This window comes from Scyliorhinus torazame, chromosome 4 (genome assembly GCF_047496885.1).
Source record: "Scyliorhinus torazame isolate Kashiwa2021f chromosome 4, sScyTor2.1, whole genome shotgun sequence".
Taxonomy (NCBI): Eukaryota; Metazoa; Chordata; class Chondrichthyes; order Carcharhiniformes; family Scyliorhinidae; genus Scyliorhinus; species Scyliorhinus torazame.
Window position 1 is genome coordinate 349,897,861 of NC_092710.1, and position 20,512 is coordinate 349,918,372.

General features: G+C 43.9%; 1 protein-coding gene across 1 annotated transcript in view; it reads right to left on the reverse strand.

Annotated features, from left to right (window-relative positions):
* The window catches only part of LOC140411509 (dynein axonemal heavy chain 6-like), a 1,703,852-nt gene that overhangs the window by 1,128,659 nt on the left and 554,681 nt on the right, over positions 1–20,512 (reverse strand). Inside the window, exons 22-24 of the mRNA XM_072500595.1 lie at positions 9,030–9,275; positions 2,839–2,960; positions 1,487–1,658 (exon numbers count right to left, since the gene is read on the reverse strand). Of these exons, the coding sequence (XP_072356696.1) occupies positions 1,487–1,658; positions 2,839–2,960; positions 9,030–9,275 (540 nt within the window). The remainder of the gene's footprint in view (positions 1–1,486; positions 1,659–2,838; positions 2,961–9,029; positions 9,276–20,512) is intronic.

Sequence of the window (20,512 nt, forward strand, 5' to 3'; positions counted from 1 at the left end):
GGGTAATCTGTGCATGGAGCCGGAGGACATTGGTAAGGTGTTAAATGAATACTTCACATCTGTTTTCACTTGAGAGGGGGAGGATGTAGGTACAAAATTTGAGGGTAGGGGTGATGAGATTCTTGAACAGATTGACATAGGGAGTGAGGAGGCATTGGAGGGCTCAAAAGTAGACAGATATCCAGGTCCGGACGAATTGTATCACAGGCTGCTGGGGACAAGGGTGGAAATTACAGCGCTCTGATTCCTGGGATTGGGGATGGCAAGGCCATCCTATAAAGGAAGGTTGGACAGACTGAGCCTGTATCCATTGGATTTCAGAATTATTTTTTTAAATCATCTTTATTGTCACAAGTAGGCTCACATTAACACTGCAATGAAGTTATTGTGAAAATCCCCTCGTCGCCACATTCTGGTGCCTGTTCGGGTCACAGAGGGAGAATTCAGAATGTCCAATTCACCTAACAGCACTTTTGGGACTCATTCGGGACTTGTGGGAGGAAACCGGAGCTCCCAGAGGAAACCCACGCAGACACGGGGAGAACATGCAGACTCCACACAGACAGTGACCCAGCCGGGAATCGAACCTGGGACCCTGGAGCACTGAAGCAACAATGCTAACCACTGTGCTACCGTGCCGTCCTTATTCAGAGGTGATCTTACTGAAATATCTCAGATCCTGAAAGGAATTAACAGGGTGGATGCCAAAAGTATGTTTGCACTTATGGGAGAATCCAGAACTCGGAGACCCATTAAAAATAATGCGTCTCCCATTTAAAGGGAGATGATGAGCACTTTTTCTCTCAGAGGTTTAAGTCTCCAAATAGCAGGACCATTAAATATATTTATGGTAGAGGAAGACAGATTCTTAACTAATAAGGGAATCAAAAGGTATCTTGGGATTTTGATTGATTGATTTATTGTCACATGTACCTAAGTACAGTGGAAAGTATTTTTCTGCGGCCAAAGGAACGTACACGGTAGCCAAAAAGAATAATCGACAAATACATTGACAGATAAGTAATTGGTTACAGTGCCGAACAAGCAAACAAAGCAAACACATGAGCAAGAGCAGCATTGTGAATAGTATCTTACAGTAGGAGTGTGGTGTTAAGGACTGTGGTGAATGTATTCACCTAATGCATGAGCTGTCTGTATAATGCTGTGACCTATGACCTGGAAGTGATGATACAGTCTACTTCCAGGTACTGTACCGGAATCCCGGTGGACTCCGCCTCTGGCTCCTCCCTCACTGGGGCCATATATAGTCCGGCCACCTGTGGGTGGCACTCATTTGTACAGCCGACTCAGGCAGGCGAGTTCATGGATATTAAAGCCTAATGTTCACTCATTCTCATGGTCTCACAGTGAATTGACGGTATAACAAGGACACAATCAGATCAGCCATAAACCAATTAAATAGTGGAGCAGGTTGGAGGGTACTCAATGGCCTACTCCTGCTCCTAATTCCTATGTTTGTAAGTACCTCAAGACATTTCAGTATCTTTTCCAGGTTGGCATTGGTGGTCTGTAGGAGCTCAAGGACCCCAGCTGCAGTGGTTGACTTCAGAATATTTGTGTTGCTCTGAACTCTCATTAACAACTCATTCCATGCAGCATCAATCTGAGCAAACAGTTTAGTTTCTGCCGGAAGTTGCCTGCGTTAGAAAACACAGAATAATTTCAAGCACATACAGTCACGTCAGCAATGCAGCAGTCTTGGGTTGATCTTGGTCACTGTATAGTTCACCTGGCGATATGTGGGGAAGGAAAATGTATCCCAATCAAAATCTAACTTGGATTTTTGGTTTCGGCCCCACATAAAAATGTGAGTGGTTAGAAACGAGAAATACTTCGATCAACTGCCCAATTTGAATGGAACTGAATGAGAATTTGTCCCAGATTTTTTCTGTTTGCTCTTTCTCTGCTAGGTTTGTTGATGTCAACTTTGCCTTTTATTTACAATTAAGAGTAGAATTCTCCCATTTTGAGGCGAAGTGTGGAGGCAGCAAATTCCGATAGCGCCTGACCAGCAACCGAAACAGTGGGATCCTGCGCCAGATTTTGCACGTGGAACCTCATTAATTATGCACAACATGTTCCCCTCCAAGCCACCTGGCGAATGAGCAGCTTTGTCCACCTGCTGTCAGCTGGCAGGTTCAAAGGTCCTGATGCCATATTTAAATAGCAGTCCAGCAGGCTGATATCGCTCTCTCCAGTCCAGCTGTCTTCACCAGACCACGCAGGATGTCAGCAACCCAGAGGGAAAAGGTTAGCAGCCTCAAGGAGATGTCTGTTCCTCCAGTCAATCACCCGACCCCCGAGCCCATGCCCCACTTTGACCCCGCTTGTGCATGCCATTCATTAGCAATCGGGTTGATGCTGACATAAATTCCCACTGGCGTGATGCAAGATCGAAAGGGCTGATGGGATGCCGGCAGGCAGCTGCTTTGATCAGCACTCAGGAGATGCAAATGACATTTGTGCCACCTGCCAGTGGGAACAGCGGTCTGCCATTAAACCTCCCCTTGGCAGAATTGCAGCATGATTTACACCAGCAGGACTATCGACTTTCTGCCTCTCACCAAATTCTCCATGCCCGCCTCCCACCAAACCCAATACAGACGGGTTGGGAGAATTTCACCCGAAAAGTGGTCACAAGGAAAGGCAGGACAGGTTTCTCTATCGTAGATCGCATTGATCTATAGATCTAAATTATAATCAGAAAATACATTGACACAAAGTGAATCCCTCAAGAAAACTGGAAACAATGGCAGAGGGTGACAATGATCTTAAGGAAATGAACAGTCTGGCAGAGAAGACGGGATTGATTCTTACCTTTGAATGTCAGGAGCTTGGAAAATGGGATTTAGGTAGAGCCAGTTCCGCTGACAAATCATCCATTCTTCTATTGTTTGTGCCATAAGATTCAGTTTACGGTCCCACTCCATCACCTCTTTCTGCACAGAAGGGAATTATTGTAAACTCAGGCCAGCCTGCACTTATTACTAAAATACCTTGCTGACATTGGCATATAATGTACATACGTGCACTCAGGTTGCAAACAGGCCATCAAACTCATACCCACTCATCCACTTTGACTGGAGTTGTGCCTGTATATCCATAACCTTTATTCCCCCATCCCACAGGAGGAGCAAATTAGAAACACAGGCATATTGAGATGATTGAGGAACTTCTCAAAACTCCCTATCTGACCCTACAAAGGTATTGTCGGGAGGCAACATCATGTATGTAGGTTTTTATTAAGTGTGCGCATGTTGCATGTCCATACATACACCTGCGAGTTGTGTGTAGAATATATGTGATCTATATATATGTGCATTCCATTGTACATAAACGTAAGGGCAGCACGGTAGCATGGTGGTTAGCACAATTGCTTCACAGTTCCAGGGTCCCAGGTTCGATTCCCGGCTTGGGTCACTGTCTATGAGGAGTCTGCACGTTCTCCCCGTGTCTGCGTGGGTTTCCTCCGGGTGCTCAAGTTTCCTCCCACAGTCCAAAGATGTGCAGGTTAGGTGGATTGGCCATGCTAAATTGCTCTTAGTGTCTAAAATTGTCCTTCGTGTTGGGTGGGGTTACTGGGCTATGGGGATAGGGTGAAGGTGTGGGCTTGAGTGGGGTGCTCTTTCAAAGAGCCGGAGCAGACTCGATGGGCCGAATGGCCTCCTTCTGCATTGTAGATTCTATGATTCAAAGAGGTGATTGTAATCCTGTCTACCACACAGAGACTAGATGAACGAACAATTAAATTCGGCCACCGGACTCCCGTGCCAAAATCACACGAATCCCGCGAGTTACTGTTTAAACCGAGTCGGTGAGTAGAACCCTTTTAAACGTGTATATCAGGTTTTGGTGATTTCACTGAGGTTGGACGGTCGTTTCAACAGCAAGTGATGCAGGGGTTGTGACCTTACTCTCAGCTTCGTCCGACGGGAAGAGGAATCACAAGAGGCTCGGTAAAGGCAAGTTTAAAAAGAATTTCCATCTGGGGCCTGGAAGAAAAGGTGAACACCTCTGGCCGCTGAAACCAAACAATCTGCACCCACCAAAATCTTTTTCAGAATTTGAAGAGTTCACCCTCTCCAAGTTACCCAGACAGATTACGGGCAAAGGGCAAAGGCAAGGATTGAAGGTGACCAAAAACAGAACTCCTGGCAAAGGTACAGCTCAAACTATGCTATTGACAAGAGTTGCTTCCGGTGTTTGACAAGTCAGAGAACACACCAACCATTGAACATGGAACATAGAACAGTACAGCACAGAACAGGCCCTTCGGCCCTCGATGTTGTGCCGAGCTTTGTCCGAAACCAAGATCAAGCTATTCCACTCCCTGTCATTCTGGTGTGCTCCATGTGCCTATCCAATAACCGCTTGAAAGTTCCTAAAGTGTCCGACTCCACTATCACAGCAGGCAGTCCATTCCACACCCTAACCACTCTCTGAGTAAAGAACCTACCTCTGACATTCCTCCTATATCTCCCATCCTGAATCTTATAGTTATGCCCCCTTGTAACACCTACGTCCACCCGAGGAAATAGTCTCTGAACGTCCACTCTATCTATCCCCCTCATTATCTTATAAACCTCTATTAAGTCGCCTCTCATCCTTCTCCGCTCCAAACAGAAAAGCCCTAGCTCCCTCAACCTTTCCTCATAATATCTATCCTGCAAACCAGGCAGCATCCTGGTAAATCTCCTTTTCACCCTTTCCAATGCTTCCACATCCTTCCTATAATGAGGTGACCAGAACTGCACACAATACTCCAAATGTGGTCTCACCAGGGTCATGTGTAGTTGCAGCATAACCCCGCGGCTCTTAAACTCAAGCCCCCTGTTAATAAACGTGAACACACTATAAGCCTTCTTCACGGCTCTATCCACTTGAGTGGCAACCTTCAGAGATCTGTGGACATGAACCCCAAGATCTCTCTGTTCCTCCACATTCCTCAGAACCCTGCCGTTGACCCTGTAATCCGCATTCAACTATTTTCTACCAAAATGAATCACCTCGCACTTATCAGGGTTAAACTCCATCTGCCATTTTTCGGCCCAGCTCTGCATCCTATCAATGTCTCTTTGCAGCCTACAACAGCCCTCCACCTCATCCACTACTCCACCAATCTTGGTGTCATCAGCAAATTTACTGACCCACCCTTCAGCCCCCTCCTCCAAGTCATTGATAAAAATCACAAATAGCAGAGGACCCAGCACTGATCACTGTGGTACACCGCTGGTAACTGGTCTCCAGTCTGAAAATTTTCCATCCACCACCATCCTCTGTCTTCTATGTGATAGCCAGTTACTTATCCAATTGGCCAAATTTCCCTCTATCCCACACCTCCTTACTTTCTTCATGAGCCGACCATGGGGAACCTTATCAAACGCCTTACTAAAATCCATGTATACAACATCAACTGCTCTACCTTCATCTACACACTTAGTTACCTCCTCAAAGAATTCAATCAAATTTGTGAGGCAAGACCTACCCTTCACAAATCCGTGTTGACTATCCCGGATTAAGCTGCATCTTTCCAAATGGTCATAAATCCTATCCTTCAGGACCTTTTCCATTATCTTCCCGATCACCAAAGTAAGACTAACTGGCCTATAATTACCAGGGTCATTCCTATTCCCTTTCTTGAACAGAGGAATAACATTCGCCACTCTCCAGTCCTCTGGCACTATCCCCGGGGACAGCGAGGACCCAAAGATCAAAGCCAAAGGCTCTGCAATCTTATCCCTTGCCTCCCAAAGAATCCTTGGGTATATCCCGTCTGGCCCAGGGGACTTGTTGACCCTCAGGTTTTTCAAAATTGCGAATACCTCTTTCCTCAGAACATCTACTTCCTCCAGCCTACCCGTCTGAGTCACACTCTTATTCTCAAAAACATGGCCCCTCTCCTTTGTGAACACTGAAGAAAAGTATTCGTTCAATACCTCTCCTATTTCTTCTAACTCCATGCACAAGTTCCCACTACCGTCTTTGACTGGCCCGACCCTCACTCTGGTCATTCTTTTACTTCTCACATAAGAGTAAAAAGCCTTGGGGTTTTCCTTGATCCGACCCGCCAAGGACTTCTCGTGCCTCCTCCTTGCTCTCCTTCTCCCTTTTTTCAGCTCATTCCTTGCTACCTTGTAACCCTCAAGCGACCCCACTGAACCTTGTTTTCTCATCCTTACATACTCTTCCTTTTTCCTCTTAACAAGACATTCAACCTCTTTTGTGAACCATGGTTCCCTCACATGGCCATTTCCTCTCTGCCTGACAGGGACATGCCTATCAAGGACATGCAGTATTTGTTTCTTGAACAAGCTCCACTTTTCATTTGTGCCTTTCCCTGGCAGTTTCTGTTCCCATCTTATGCTCCCTAATTCTTGCCTAATCGCATCATAATTACCCCTCCCCAAATTATAAACCTTGCCCTGCCGTATGGCCCTATCCCTCCGAATTGTGGTCACTATCACCAAAGTGCTCCAAAGTGCTCTCCCACAAACAAATCTAACACTTGGCCCGGTTCATTACCCAGTACCAAATCCAATGTGGCCCCGCCTTTTGTCGGCCTATCCACATATTGTGTCAGGAAACTCTCCTGCACATTCTGTACAAAAACTGCCTATCCGAACTGTTCGACCTATAGAGGTTCCAATCAATATTTGGAAAGTTAAAGTCCTAACTTCGGCCAATATTACCTCAGTAGGCAGATCCCCTTCAAAATGCCTTTCTGCAGCCGTTAAACTATCCTTGATTAACAATGCTACTCCTCCACCTCTTTTACCACCTTCCCTACTCTTACTGAAACATCTATACCTCGGAACTTCCAACAACCATTCCTGTCCCTGTTCTAATCATGTCTCTGTAATGGCACAACATCGTAGCCCCAAGTACCAATCCACGCTCCAAGTTCACCTACCTTATTCCGGGTGCTCCTTGCATTGAAGGAGACACACTTCAACCCACCTTTCTGTCTGCTGGTACACTCCTGCGACCTTGATACCCTCCTCAGTACCTCACTACTCTTGATACTGGCTTCTGGAACACAGCTAGTTTTCCTAGCCCCCTGACAAATTAGTTTAAACCCCCCCCGAAGAGCCATAGGAAATTTCCCTCCCAGGATATTGGTGCCCCTCTGGTTCAGGTGCAAACCGTCCTGGCTGTACAGGTCCCACCTTCCCCAGAATATGCTCCAATTATCCGCGTACCTGAAACCCTCCCTCCTACACCATCCCTGCAGCCACGTGTTTATCTGCACTCTCTCCCTGTTCCTCACCTCACTAGCACGTGGCACCGGCAATAAACCAGAGATGACAACATGGTTTGTCCTGGCTCTCAGCTTCCACTCTAGTTCCCTAAATTCCTGTTTTAAATCCCCGTCCCTTCTCTTACCTATGTCGTTGGTACCGATGTGTACCACGACTTGTGACTGCTCCCCCTCCCCTTTAAGGATTCTGAAAACACGGTCGGAGACATCACGGACCCTGGCACCCGTAAGGCAACATACCATCCGTGAGTCTCTTTCGCTGTCACAGAACCATCTATCTGTCCCTCTAACTATTGAGTCCCCAATAACTATTGCTCTCCTGCTCTCCCTCCTTCCCTTCTGAGCCACAGGGACGGGCTCAGTGCTGGAGATCTGTTCACCGTGGCTTACCCCTGGTAGGTCGTCCCCCTCAACAGTATCCAAAACGGTATACTTGTTACTGAGGGGAACGACCACAGAGGATCCCTGCACTGACTGCTTCCTCCCAGCCCCTCTCACCGTCACCCATCTATCTTGATTCTTCGGAGTAACTAAACCCCCGAAGCTACTATCTATGACCACCTCTGTCTCCCGAATGATCCGAAGTTCATCCAGCTCCTGCTCCAGTTCCCTAACCCGGTTTCTGAGGAGCTGGAGATGGGTGCACTTCCCACAGGTGAAATCAGCAGGGACACTGACGGCGTCCCTCACCTCAAACATTCTGCAGGAGGAACATTGCACTGCCTTCCCTGCCATCCCCTCTAGATAAAAAAAGAAAAAGAAAGAAGGAGCTTACCAGTTATTCACTCTACCCTTAGGTTAAAGGAGGTGGAAGGGTGGGGGACACTACAAGTGTAGTGTCCAGGGTTTAGAAACTGCCCAACTTAAATACAGGTAAAAATAAAAACACTTAACCAGCAACCACTGTGGTTACTTCACAAAGTTAAATCTTTACTATTTACCCAGCAGTCACTCTGTCCTCACCCCGACCGGATTCAGCTGGAAACTCCCAACAGTAAGTTTTTAAAAAATTTACTCCCCTTCTCAGCAAGCACTCACTCAGCAACCACTGCACTCTGCACGATAACACCTCAGGGAAAAGAAAAACTACATACCAGTCACCAGCCAATCACTTACCTGTGGGCTGTGACGTCACGGTTCAACTTCTTTCTACTTCTACCTGACCTCGAGCCTCCCTCTTGATCTTTACCCGGCCGGGATCCTTACAGTGATTGTCTTTTTTTTTGGTTGGAGGAGGAGGTAGGGAGGGAAACACTGAAGAAGTGTTTCGGGTTTGTCTGTCACTTGACAACAGCTCCTCCAAGATACGGTGACCGCAATACACTGATGCAAATTTTCCTCACAACAGCCAATCAGCAGCTCTGCTCTACTGCCCTCTGCTGGATGCTTGCCTTCACTTGAACACCTAGGGTGTCTTGCTCAGGTACACTTTCTGGATGCAGTGACCGCAATGCACTGATGCTAATTTTCCCCGCAACAGCCAATCAGCATCTCCGCTCTACTGCCCTCTGCTGGATTGGTGTGCATTGAGTGTATTGACTGTGCTGCAGGCCTGCCTAGAGCCAAGCTGAAAGGGATCCAGTTTCTACTCATTGACCTATCCTTTCAAAGTCTATTAGTGTGATAGTTGTCTGCCTAGTTCAACCATCAGGTTACACTGAGTGAGCAGTAGTCTGTTCCTTGCGGATGCACTATGAACATAAGAAGAACCATTTAAAAAACTGGTCACTCATTGAAATAAAACCAGCACCTTGATCGCATCCACGTAACGGGATCCCTTGATGGTGGAAATGGTGATTAAACTATCTTCCAACTGAGCGGTGATCTCTTCTGTGGAGCCGATGATCAATACAGTGTAGGTATCCACCTGATGAACCACCAGCCTGAAGCTAGTTTTATTCCACAAGGTGACTACCCTTCCCAACATGTTTTTCAGAGTGGCTTCATTGGTAGCCAAGGCAGAGATGTTAATAATCACTTCCTTGCGCCTGAATACCTGGAAGAAGGTTTGGAAATAACAAGAAGGCCTCAAACTCATTCCAATGCATACAATCAGAACTCAATAATTTTCTATTACACTTGTGGTCAAAATAGGATCTATATATATATATGGATGTGCAAACTGAACATGTTACACAGAGAGATGTGGAATGAATATGTTACACAGAGAGGTGTAGAATGAACATGTTACACAGAGAGGTGTAGACTGAACATATTACATAGATAGGTGTAGAATGAACATGTTACACAGAGCGGTGTAGAATGAACATGTTACACAGAGCGGTGTAGAATGAACCTGTTACACAGAGAGATGTGGAATGAACATGTTACACAGAGAGGTGTAGAATGAACATGTTACACAGCGAGGTGTGGAATGAACATGTTACACAGAGAGATGTGGAATGAACATGTTACACAGAGAGGTGTAGACTGAACATGTTACACAGAGCGGTGTGGAATGAACCTGTTACACAGAGAGATGTGGAATGAACATGTTACACAGAGAGGTGTAGACTGAACATGTTACACAGAGAGGTGGAGACTGAACATATTACATAGATAGGTGTAGACTGAACATATTACATAGATAGGTGTAGAATGAACATGTTACACAGAGAGGTGTAGACTGAACATGTTACACAGAGAGGTGTAGACTGAACATATTACATAGAGAGGTGTAGACTGAACATATTACATAGATAGGTGTAGAATGAACATGTTACACAGAGCGGTGTAGAATGAACATGTTACACAGAGAGGTGTCGAATGAATATGTTACACAGAGAGGTGTAGAATGAACATGTTACACAGAGAGGTGTGGAATGAATATGTTACACAGAGAGGTGTAGAATGAACATGTTACACAGAGAGGTGTAGAATGAACATTTTACACAGAGAGGTGTAGACTGAACATGTTACACAGAGCGGTGTGGAATGAATATGTTACACAGAGAGGTGTGGAATGAATATGTTACACAGAGAGGTGTAGAATGAACATGTTACACAGAGAGGTGTAGAATGAACATGTTACACAGAGAGGTGTGGAATGAATATGTTACACAGAGAGGTGTGGAATGAACATGTTACACAGAGAGGTGTAGAATGAACATGTTACACAGAGAGGTGTAGAATGAACATTTTACACAGAGAGGTGTAGACTGAACATGTTACACAGAGCGGTGTGGAATGAACATGTTACACAGAGCGGTGTGGAATGAATATGTTACACAGAGCGGTGTGGAATGAATATGTTACACAGAGAGGTGTGGAATGAACATGTTACACAGAGAGGTGTAGACTGAACATGTTACACAGAGAGGTGTAGAATGAACATGTTACACAGAGAGGTGTAGACTGAACATGTTACACAGAGCGGTGTAGACTGAACATGTTACACCGAGAGATGTGGAATGAACATGTTACACAGAGAGGTGTAGACTGAACATGTTACACAGAGAGGTGTGGAATGAACATGTTACACAGAGAGGTGTAGACTGAACATGTTACACAGAGAGGTGTAGAATGAACATGTTACACAGAGAGGTGTGGAATGAACATGTTACACAGAGCGGTGTGGAATGAACATGTTACACAGCGAGGTGGAGACTGAACATATTACATAGATAGGTGTAGAATGAACATGTTACACAGAGCGGTGTAGAATGAATATGTTACACAGAGCGGTGTAGAATGAACATGTTACACAGAGAGGTGTGGAATGAACATGTTACACAGAGCGGTGTGGAATGAACATGTTACACAGCGAGGTGTAGAATGAACATGTTACACAGAGAGGTGTGGAATGAACATGTTACACAGAGAGGTGTAGAATGAACATGTTACACAGAGAGGTGTGGAATGAACATGTTACACAGAGAGGTGTAGAATGAACATGTTACACAGAGAGGTGTGGAATGAACATGTTACACAGAGAGGTGTGGAATGAACCTGTTACACAGAGAGATGTGGAATGAACATGTTACACAGAGAGGTGTAGACTGAACATGTTACACAGCGAGGTGTGGAATGAACATGTTACACAGAGCGGTGTAGAATGAACATGTTACACAGAGAGATGTGGAATGAACATGTTACACAGAGAGGTGTAGACTGAACATGTTACACAGAGAGATGTGGAATGAATATGTTACACAGAGCGGTGTAGAATGAACATGTTACACAGAGAGATGTGGAATGAACCTGTTACACAGAGAGGTGTAGACTGAACATGTTACACAGCGAGGTGTGGAATGAACATGTTACACAGCGAGGTGTAGACTGAACATGTTACACAGCGAGGTGTGGAATGAACATGTTACACAGAGAGGTGTAGAATGAACATGTTACACAGAGCGGTGTAGAATGAACATGTTACACAGAGAGATGTGGAATGAACATGTTACACAGAGAGGTGTAGAATGAACATGTTACACAGAGAGGTGTAGAATGAACATGTTACACAGAGCGGTGTAGAATGAACATGTTACACAGAGAGGTGTAGAATGAACATGTTACACAGAGAGGTGTAGACTGAACATGTTACACAGAGAGATGTGGAATGAACATGTTACACAGAGAGGTGTAGACTGAACATGTTACACAGAGAGGTGTGGAATGAACATGTTACACAGAGAGGTGTAGACTGAACATGTTACACAGAGAGGTGTAGAATGAACATGTTACACAGAGAGGTGTGGAATGAACATGTTACACAGAGCGGTGTGGAATGAACATGTTACACAGAGAGGTGAGGAATGAACATGTTACACAGCGAGGTGTAGAATGAACATGTTACACAGAGAGGTGTGGAATGAACATGTTACACAGAGAGGTGTAGAATGAACATGTTACACAGAGAGGTGTGGAATGAACATGTTACACAGAGAGGTGTAGAATGAACATGTTACACAGAGAGGTGTGGAATGAACATGTTACACAGAGAGGTGTGGAATGAACCTGTTACACAGAGAGATGTGGAATGAACATGTTACACAGAGAGGTGTAGACTGAACATGTTACACAGCGAGGTGTGGAATGAACATGTTACACAGAGCGGTGTAGAATGAACATGTTACACAGAGAGATGTGGAATGAACATGTTACACAGAGAGGTGTAGACTGAACATGTTACACAGCGAGGTGTGGAATGAACCTGTTACACAGAGAGATGTGGAATGAATATGTTACACAGAGAGATGTGGAATGAATATGTTACACAGAGAGATGTGGAATGAATATGTTACACAGAGCGGTGTAGAATGAACATGTTACACAGAGATGTGGAATGAACCTGTTACACAGAGAGGTGTAGACTGAACATGTTACACAGCGAGGTGTGGAATGAACATGTTACACAGCGAGGTGTGGAATGAACATGTTACACAGAGAGGTGTAGAATGAACATGTTACACAGAGCGGTGTGGAATGAACATGTTACACAGAGCGGTGTAGAATGAACATGTTACACAGAGCGGTGTGGAATGAACATGTTACACAGAGCGGTGTAGAATGAACATGTTACACAGAGAGGTGTAGAATGAACATGTTACACAGAGAGGTGTAGAATGAACATGTTACACAGAGCGGTGTAGAATGAACATGTTACACAGAGAGATGTGGAATGAACATGTTACACAGAGAGGTGTAGAATGAACATGTTACACAGAGAGGTGTAGAATGAACATGTTACACAGAGCGGTGTAGAATGAACATGTTACACAGAGCGGTGTAGAATGAACATGTTACACAGAGCGGTGTAGAATGAACCTGTTACACAGAGAGATGTGGAATGAATATGTTACACAGCGAGGTGTGGAATGAACATGTTACACAGAGAGATGTGGAATGAACATGTTACACAGAGAGGTGTAGACTGAACATGTTACACAGAGCGGTGTGGAATGAACCTGTTACACAGAGAGATGTGGAATGAACATGTTACACAGAGAGGTGTAGACTGAACATGTTACACAGAGAGATGTGGAATGAATATGTTACACAGAGCGGTGTAGAATGAACATGTTACACAGAGAGATGTGGAATGAACCTGTTACACAGAGAGGTGTAGACTGAACATGTTACACAGCGAGGTGTGGAATGAACATGTTACACAGCGAGGTGTAGACTGAACATGTTACACAGCGAGGTGTGGAATGAACATGTTACACAGCGAGGTGTGGAATGAACATGTTACACAGAGAGGTGTAGAATGAACATGTTACACAGAGCGGTGTAGAATGAACATGTTACACAGAGAGATGTGGAATGAACATGTTACACAGAGAGGTGTAGAATGAACATGTTACACAGAGAGGTGTAGAATGAACATGTTACACAGAGCGGTGTAGAATGAACATGTTACACAGAGAGGTGTAGAATGAACATGTTACACAGAGAGGTGTAGACTGAACATGTTACACAGAGAGATGTGGAATGAACATGTTACACAGAGAGGTGTAGACTGAACATGTTACACAGAGAGGTGTGGAATGAACATGTTACACAGAGAGGTGTAGACTGAACATGTTACACAGAGAGGTGTAGAATGAACATGTTACACAGAGAGGTGTGGAATGAACATGTTACACAGAGCGGTGTGGAATGAACATGTTACACAGAGAGGTGAGGAATGAACATGTTACACAGCGAGGTGTAGAATGAACATGTTACACAGAGAGGTGTGGAATGAACATGTTACACAGAGAGGTGTAGAATGAACATGTTACACAGAGAGGTGTGGAATGAACATGTTACACAGAGAGGTGTAGAATGAACATGTTACACAGAGAGGTGTGGAATGAACATGTTACACAGAGAGGTGTGGAATGAACCTGTTACACAGAGAGATGTGGAATGAACATGTTACACAGAGAGGTGTAGACTGAACATGTTACACAGCGAGGTGTGGAATGAACATGTTACACAGAGCGGTGTAGAATGAACATGTTACACAGAGAGATGTGGAATGAACATGTTACACAGAGAGGTGTAGACTGAACATGTTACACAGCGAGGTGTGGAATGAACCTGTTACACAGAGAGATGTGGAATGAATATGTTACACAGAGAGATGTGGAATGAATATGTTACACAGAGAGATGTGGAATGAATATGTTACACAGAGCGGTGTAGAATGAACATGTTACACAGAGTGATGTGGAATGAACCTGTTACACAGAGAGGTGTAGACTGAACATGTTACACAGCGAGGTGTGGAATGAACATGTTACACAGCGAGGTGTGGAATGAACATGTTACACAGAGAGGTGTAGAATGAACATGTTACACAGAGCGGTGTGGAATGAACATGTTACACAGAGCGGTGTAGAATGAACATGTTACACAGAGCGGTGTGGAATGAACATGTTACACAGAGCGGTGTAGAATGAACATGTTACACAGAGAGGTGTAGAATGAACATGTTACACAGAGAGGTGTAGAATGAACATGTTACACAGAGCGGTGTAGAATGAACATGTTACACAGAGAGATGTGGAATGAACATGTTATACAGAGAGGTGTAGAATGAACATGTTACACAGAGAGGTGTAGAATGAACATGTTACACAGAGCGGTGTAGAATGAACATGTTACACAGAGCGGTGTAGAATGAACATGTTACACAGAGCGGTGTAGAATGAACCTGTTACACAGAGAGATGTGGAATGAATATGTTACACAGCGAGGTGTGGAATGAACATGTTACACAGAGAGATGTGGAATGAACATGTTACACAGAGAGGTGTAGACTGAACATGTTACACAGAGCGGTGTGGAATGAACCTGTTACACAGAGAGATGTGGAATGAACATGTTACACAGAGAGGTGTAGACTGAACATGTTACACAGAGAGGTGGAGACTGAACATATTACATAGATAGGTGTAGACTGAACATATTACATAGATAGGTGTAGAATGAACATGTTACACAGAGAGGTGTAGACTGAACATGTTACACAGATAGGTGTAGACTGAACATATTACATAGAGAGGTGTAGACTGAACATATTACATAGATAGGTGTAGAATGAACATGTTACACAGAGCGGTGTAGAATGAACATGTTACACAGAGAGGTGTCGAATGAATATGTTACACAGAGAGGTGTAGAATGAACATGTTACACAAAGAGGTGTGGAATGAATATGTTACACAGAGAGGTGTAGAATGAACATGTTACACAGAGAGGTGTAGAATGAACATTTTACACAGAGAGGTGTAGACTGAACATGTTACACAGAGCGGTGTGGAATGAATATGTTACACAGAGAGGTGTGGAATGAATATGTTACACAGAGAGGTGTAGAATGAACATGTTACACAGAGAGGTGTAGAATGAACATGTTACACAGAGAGGTGTGGAATGAATATGTTACACATAGAGGTGTGGAATGAACATGTTACACAGAGAGGTGTAGAATGAACATGTTACACAGAGAGGTGTAGAATGAACATTTTACACAGAGAGGTGTAGACTGAACATGTTACACAGAGCGGTGTGGAATGAACATGTTACACAGAGCGGTGTGGAATGAATATGTTACACAGAGCAGTGTGGAATGAATATGTTACACAGAGAGGTGTGGAATGAACATGTTACACAGAGAGGTGTAGACTGAACATGTTACACAGAGAGGTGTAGAATGAACATGTTACACAGAGAGGTGTAGACTGAACATGTTACACAGAGCGGTGTAGACTGAACATGTTACACAGAGAGATGTGGAATGAACATGTTACACAGAGAGGTGTAGACTGAACATGTTACACAGAGAGGTGTGGAATGAACATGTTACACAGAGAGGTGTAGACTGAACATGTTACACAGAGAGGTGTAGAATGAACATGTTACACAGAGAGGTGTGGAATGAACATGTTACACAGAGCGGTGTGGAATGAACATGTTACACAGCGAGGTGGAGACTGAACATATTACATAGATAGGTGTAGAATGAACATGTTACACAGAGCGGTGTAGAATGAATATGTTACACAGAGCGGTGTAGAATGAACATGTTACACAGAGAGGTGTGGAATGAACATGTTACACAGAGCGGTGTGGAATGAACATGTTACACAGCGAGGTGTAGAATGAACATGTTACACAGAGAGGTGTGGAATGAACATGTTACACAGAGAGGTGTAGAATGAACATGTTACACAGAGAGGTGTGGAATGAACATGTTACACAGAGAGGTGTAGAATGAACATGTTACACAGAGAGGTGTGGAATGAACATGTTACACAGAGAGGTGTGGAATGAACCTGTTACACAGAGAGATGTGGAATGAACATGTTACACAGAGAGGTGTAGACTGAACATGTTACACAGCGAGGTGTGGAATGAACCTGTTACACAGAGAGATGTGGAATGAACATGTTACACAGAGAGGTGTAGACTGAACATGTTACACAGCGAGGTGTGGAATGAACATGTTACACAGAGCGGTGTAGAATGAACATGTTACACAGAGAGATGTGGAATGAACATGTTACACAGAGAGGTGTAGACTGAACATGTTACACAGCGAGGTGTGGAATGAACCTGTTACACAGAGAGATGTGGAATGAATATGTTACACAGAGAGATGTGGAATGAATATGTTACACAGAGAGATGTGGAATGAATATGTTACACAGAGCGGTGTAGAATGAACATGTTACACAGAGATGTGGAATGAACCTGTTACACAGAGAGGTGTAGACTGAACATGTTACACAGCGAGGTGTGGAATGAACATGTTACACAGCGAGGTGTGGAATGAACATGTTACACAGAGAGGTGTAGAATGAACATGTTACACAGAGCGGTGTGGAATGAACATGTTACACAGAGCGGTGTAGAATGAACATGTTACACAGAGCGGTGTGGAATGAACATGTTACACAGAGCGGTGTAGAATGAACATGTTACACAGAGAGGTGTAGAATGAACATGTTACACAGAGAGGTGTAGAATGAACATGTTACACAGAGCGGTGTAGAATGAACATGTTACACAGAGAGATGTGGAATGAACATGTTACACAGAGAGGTGTAGAATGAACATGTTACACAGAGAGGTGTAGAATGAACATGTTACACAGAGCGGTGTAGAATGAACATGTTACACAGAGCGGTGTAGAATGAACATGTTACACAGAGCGGTGTAGAATGAACCTGTTACACAGAGAGATGTGGAATGAATATGTTACACAGCGAGGTGTGGAATGAACATGTTACACAGAGAGATGTGGAATGAACATGTTACACAGAGAGGTGTAGACTGAACATGTTACACAGAGCGGTGTGGAATGAACCTGTTACACAGAGAGATGTGGAATGAACATGTTACACAGAGAGGTGTAGACTGAACATGTTACACAGAGAGATGTGGAATGAATATGTTACACAGAGCGGTGTAGAATGAACATGTTACACAGAGAGATGTGGAATGAACCTGTTACACAGAGAGGTGTAGACTGAACATGTTACACAGCGAGGTGTGGAATGAACATGTTACACAGCGAGGTGTAGACTGAACATGTTACACAGCGAGGTGTGGAATGAACATGTTACACAGCGAGGTGTGGAATGAACATGTTACACAGAGAGGTGTAGAATGAACATGTTACACAGAGCGGTGTAGAATGAACATGTTACACAGAGAGATGTGGAATGAACATGTTACACAGAGAGGTGTAGAATGAACATGTTACACAGAGAGGTGTAGAATGAACATGTTACACAGAGCGGTGTAGAATGAACATGTTACACAGAGAGGTGTAGAATGAACATGTTACACAGAGAGGTGTAGACTGAACATGTTACACAGAGAGATGTGGAATGAACATGTTACACAGAGAGGTGTAGACTGAACATGTTACACAGAGAGGTGTGGAATGAACATGTTACACAGAGAGGTGTAGACTGAACATGTTACACAGAGAGGTGTAGAATGAACATGTTACACAGAGAGGTGTGGAATGAACATGTTACACAGAGCGGTGTGGAATGAACATGTTACACAGAGAGGTGAGGAATGAACATGTTACACAGCGAGGTGTAGAATGAACATGTTACACAGAGAGGTGTGGAATGAACATGTTACACAGAGAGGTGTAGAATGAACATGTTACACAGAGAGGTGTGGAATGAACATGTTACACAGAGAGGTGTAGAATGAACATGTTACACAGAGAGGTGTGGAATGAACATGTTACACAGAGAGGTGTGGAATGAACCTGTTACACAGAGAGATGTGGAATGAACATGTTACACAGAGAGGTGTAGACTGAACATGTTACACAGCGAGGTGTGGAATGAACATGTTACACAGAGCGGTGTAGAATGAACATGTTACACAGAGAGATGTGGAATGAACATGTTACACAGAGAGGTGTAGACTGAACATGTTACACAGCGAGGTGTGGAATGAACCTGTTACACAGAGAGATGTGGAATGAATATGTTACACAGAGAGATGTGGAATGAATATGTTACACAGAGAGATGTGGAATGAATATGTTACACAGAGCGGTGTAGAATGAACATGTTACACAGAGTGATGTGGAATGAACCTGTTACACAGAGAGGTGTAGACTGAACATGTTACACAGCGAGGTGTGGAATGAACATGTTACACAGCGAGGTGTGGAATGAACATGTTACACAGAGAGGTGTAGAATGAACATGTTACACAGAGCGGTGTGGAATGAACATGTTACACAGAGCGGTGTAGAATGAACATGTTACACAGAGCGGTGTGGAATGAACATGTTACACAGAGCGGTGTAGAATGAACATGTTACACAGAGAGGTGTAGAATGAACATGTTACACAGAGAGGTGTAGAATGAACATGTTACACAGAGCGGTGTAGAATGAACATGTTACACAGAGAGATGTGGAATGAACATGTTATACAGAGAGGTGTAGAATGAACATGTTACACAGAGAGGTGTAGAATGAACATGTTACACAGAGCGGTGTAGAATGAACATGTTACACAGAGCGGTGTAGAATGAACATGTTACACAGAGCGGTGTAGAATGAACCTGTTACACAGAGAGATGTGGAATGAATATGTTACACAGCGAGGTGTGGAATGAACATGTTACACAGAGAGATGTGGAATGAACATGTTACACAGAGAGGTGTAGACTGAACATGTTACACAGAGCGGTGTGGAATGAACCTGTTACACAGAGAGATGTGGAATGAACATGTTACACAGAGAGGTGTAGACTGAACATGTTACACAGAGAGGTGGAGACTGAACATATTACATAGATAGGTGTAGACTGAACATATTACATAGATAGGTGTAGAATGAACATGTTACACAGAGAGGTGTAGACTGAACATGTTACACAGATAGGTGTAGACTGAACATATTACATAGAGAGGTGTAGACTGAACATATTACATAGATAGGTGTAGAATGAACATGTTACACAGAGCGGTGTAGAATGAACATGTTACACAGAGAGGTGTCGAATGAATATGTTACACAGAGAGGTGTAGAATGAACATGTTACACAAAGAGGTGTGGAATGAATATGTTACACAGAGAGGTGTAGAATGAACATGTTACACAGAGAGGTGTAGAATGAACATTTTACACAGAGAGGTGTAGACTGAACATGTTACACAGAGCGGTGTGGAATGAATATGTTACACAGAGAGGTGTGGAATGAATATGTTACACAGAGAGGTGTAGAATGAACATGTTACACAGAGAGGTGTAGAATGAACATGTTACACAGAGAGGTGTGGAATGAATATGTTACACATAGAGGTGTGGAATGAACATGTTACACAGAGAGGTGTAGAATGAACATGTTACACAGAGAGGTGTAGAATGAACATTTTACACAGAGAGGTGTAGACTGAACATGTTACACAGAGCGGTGTGGAATGAACATGTTACACAGAGCGGTGTGGAATGAATATGTTACACAGAGCAGTGTGGAATGAATATGTTACACAGAGAGGTGTGGAATGAACATGTTACACAGAGAGGTGTAGACTGAACATGTTACACAGAGAGGTGTAGAATGAACATGTTACACAGAGAGGTGTAGACTGAACATGTTACACAGAGCGGTGTAGACTGAACATGTTACACAGAGAGATGTGGAATGAACATGTTACACAGAGAGGTGTCGACTGAACATGTTACACAGAGAGGTGTGGAATGAACATGTTACACAGAGAGGTGTAGACTGAACATGTTACACAGAGAGGTGTAG